Raw genomic sequence first — 3,063 nt, forward strand, 5'->3', positions numbered from 1 at the left:
CCCAGATCCAAGGAGTGCATCCATGTCCTGGAACACCCCACCAGGAGGGGAAAACACCTGAGGCTGCAGCACAGCTCTGCTGGAAACAACGAAACTCTGGGTTGGGGTGTCCTGCAGAGCGAGGACCCCCATCCAGGCAGCCCCCAGCACCATCCCCACCCCAGAAAAGCACACTTCCACCTCGGAGCAAACACTCCAGGCAGCTGCTGCACCTTTCCTCCCGTTGCTGCTTCACCTCTTCCAGCTGGAATTCCATCTCAGGGTCCTCATTAACGCTCGGCAGCTCCGTGGCCGCTCGCCCGGGTTATCCCTCTCCCTCCCCCGCAGCATCCCCCCTCGGAGCGAGCTGATGGAGAGGTGCTGCCACTCACCGCTATCTTTTATTCATGGGCCTTGGCTCATTGTATTACTTTTTGACAGAAAGCCCCAATTCCCACATTTCCAGCGGCTCCCGAGGAAGACCCGGAGCTCTCATTTCTTCCGCCGGGAAACTCCATCACCCCGATGGCAAAGAGGAGCAAAGCCCCTCCTGCTCCTGGCAGGAGACAGATCCCTGACGAGGCTGATCCAGCCCCTGGAGGGTTTTTTGCCGGGTGAATAATGAGTTTCATAACTGCACAGGAGCCTGAGCTCCCACCTTTGCTCCTCCGCGGGGGAAGCGGCGGATTTCAGCAGCCAGGAAGGTTTTTTTGGGATGCTGGGAGCACAGGGAGGGGTTGGGCTGCTTGCAGGGCACGTGTGTGACCTCCTGCCCTTTGAACATTCACCCCTCCACAGCTCGGGGAGGTGGAGCAGTCCCAGGTGGGGAATGGAGCTGCACATTCCCCAGGGATCCGGCTCTGCCGCTCGCAGCAGCAAAGGGAGGCTCCATCCCTGTTCCCTGGGATTCTCCAGGTCCCACAGCTAATGAGGACATGCTGGGAGCAGCCCCCAGAGAACTGGGATTGTCCTGCTCCCTCTGCCAGCTGGGATCAGCCCATGGAGAGCTGGGATTCTCCAGGTGCCACTGGGATTCTCCAGGTGCCACACCTAACTAGGACATGTTGGGATCAGCCACCGGAGAGCTGGGGTTCTCCAGGTCCCACTGGGGTTCTCTAGGTCCCCCTGGGATTCTCCAGCTCCCACTGCCAACTGGGATCAGCACCCAGAGAGCTGGGATTCTTCAGGTCCCACTGACAACTGGGATCAGCCCCCACAGAGCTGGGATTCTCCAGGTCCCACTGCCAACTGGGATCAGCCCATGAAGAGCTGGGACTCTCCAGGTCCCCCCGGGACTCTCCAGCCCCCCCTTCCAGCCGTGCCCCCCCCTTTACCTGCACAGGTGATCCGCCCGGCAGGTGCCCCGCAGGTCCAGGCAGTTGGGCTTCTCCTTGTCCTCGTAGGAGCAGGAGGGGACGATGGTCTGGCGGCGGCGCTCGGCGCAGGCGCGGTCCTTGCAGGAGCAGAAGAGCAGGCGGAAGGTGAACTCGCCGGGCACGCGGTCTCGAGAACTTGGCGCAGGGCCTTGTGTTCACTTGGCGGCGCTGCAGGCTCGGGCCCGCCAGCTCCGCGGGCTGCACGTCGGAGATGTACCCGAGCGGCAGGCGCTTGCAGTTGTCGTTCAGTTGCAGGCCTTGGCCGCGTTCCAGATGGTTGCTCTGGACGGGAGGCGGGCTGGGGTCCATCCCTGCGGAGGAAGGGAGGGAGGTGGGGAGGTGGCCTTGGGTCTGGGGATGAACCCTGAAACTCAGGGAGAAGCTTCTCAGCTCAGGGGTTAGGAGGAATCCTCAAAGCTGGAAGGATGCCTCTCAACCTGGGGAGAAGCCCTCAAACCTAAGGAGAAGCCCTCAAACCTAAAGAGGAGTCCCCAGACCTGGGGAGAAGCCCTCAAACCTGGGGAGAAGCCCTGGGACCTAAAGAGAAATCCTCGAACCTGGGGAGAAGCTTCTCAGCTCAGGGGTTAGGAGGAATCCTCAACTTGGAAAGATGCGTCTCAACCTGGGGAGAAGCCCTCAAACCTAAAGAGAAGTCTTCACACCTGGGGAGAAGCTTCTCAACTCAGGGATGAGGAGAAACCCTGAAAGCTGGAAAGATGCCTCAACCTGGAGAGATGCTCTGAAACCCTGAGGGAAGCCCAAAAACGTGGGGAGATGCCTCTAAAAGCTGGGACTGGGAGATGCCTCTCCAACCTGGGAAGATGCTCTGAAACCCGGGGAAAAGCCTCTCAATCCTAAAGAGAAGCCCTCAGACCTGGGGAGATGCCTCTCGACATGGGGAGATGCTCTGGGGAAGGGCTGGCATCGGTGCCACCCCCCTGGCATCTCCAGCACGGCCCATCCCTGCCCTGCTGGCAGTGGGGAAGGGGCTGGATGGTTCCCCCCTCCCCAATTTGGAGGCCCCCCCCCCAGCCCAGGGAGGGTTAAACACCCCCCAAAACCGGGGGGACCCAGTCAGGCAGCTCTGAGTGCATAATTCATGCCAGGAACTGGCAACGTTTCCTTCCCCTTTGTCAATTATTCAGAGAATAATTATTAATTATTCAGCCCCTCTCCAAAGCAGAATAATCTGCCAAACCACAGAGGGCCCCTCAGCCCCCACAGCCTCTCCCCAAAACTGGGGTTCAGTGCAGCTTTTTAGGGGCTCAGTGCAGCTTTTTAGGGGCTCAGTGCCACTTATTAGGGGTTCAGTGCTGCTTTTTAGGGGTTCAGTGCTGCTTTTTAGGGGCTCATGTTCCTGTGACAACTGCTCCAAGCCCTGCAAGTGGTTAACAGCAGATCTCCTGCCCAAAGCCGGGATTTTGGGATCTGTGGGAAGGAAGTGCCAGCTTATTGTCTAAACCCCCCTGAGCATCTCATCACTCCTGCCCTGCCCGGGACCTGCAGGGACCTGGATGCATCTTAATGGGGTTTCTGGGGAGCTCATTAATAAAGCAGGAAAGGCCATGAAAGTTTCATGAGCAGGGGAGGAAACCGGGGGGCTGAGGGGCTGGGCAGGGGACCTGGGGCCACTTGGCATCCCCTCTGCAGGCCCTGGTGGCCCCTCAGGAGAAGCCCTGACGCCGATGTGATCCCGGGGAGGGGGGGA

General features: G+C 59.7%; 1 protein-coding gene across 1 annotated transcript in view; it reads right to left on the reverse strand.

Annotated features, from left to right (window-relative positions):
* Positions 1 to 3,063, reverse strand: part of LOC103763242 (GDNF family receptor alpha-2) — a 216,808-nt gene that overhangs the window by 180,708 nt on the left and 33,037 nt on the right. The window contains 2 exon segments of the mRNA XM_029964994.1: positions 1,314 to 1,484; positions 1,486 to 1,666. Coding sequence (XP_029820854.1) covers positions 1,314 to 1,484; positions 1,486 to 1,666 — 352 coding nt within the window.

Source organism: Manacus vitellinus, unplaced genomic scaffold, assembly GCF_001715985.3.
Source record: "Manacus vitellinus isolate BGI_N305 unplaced genomic scaffold, ASM171598v3 scaffold_87_pilon, whole genome shotgun sequence".
Classification (NCBI taxonomy): Eukaryota; Metazoa; Chordata; class Aves; order Passeriformes; family Pipridae; genus Manacus; species Manacus vitellinus.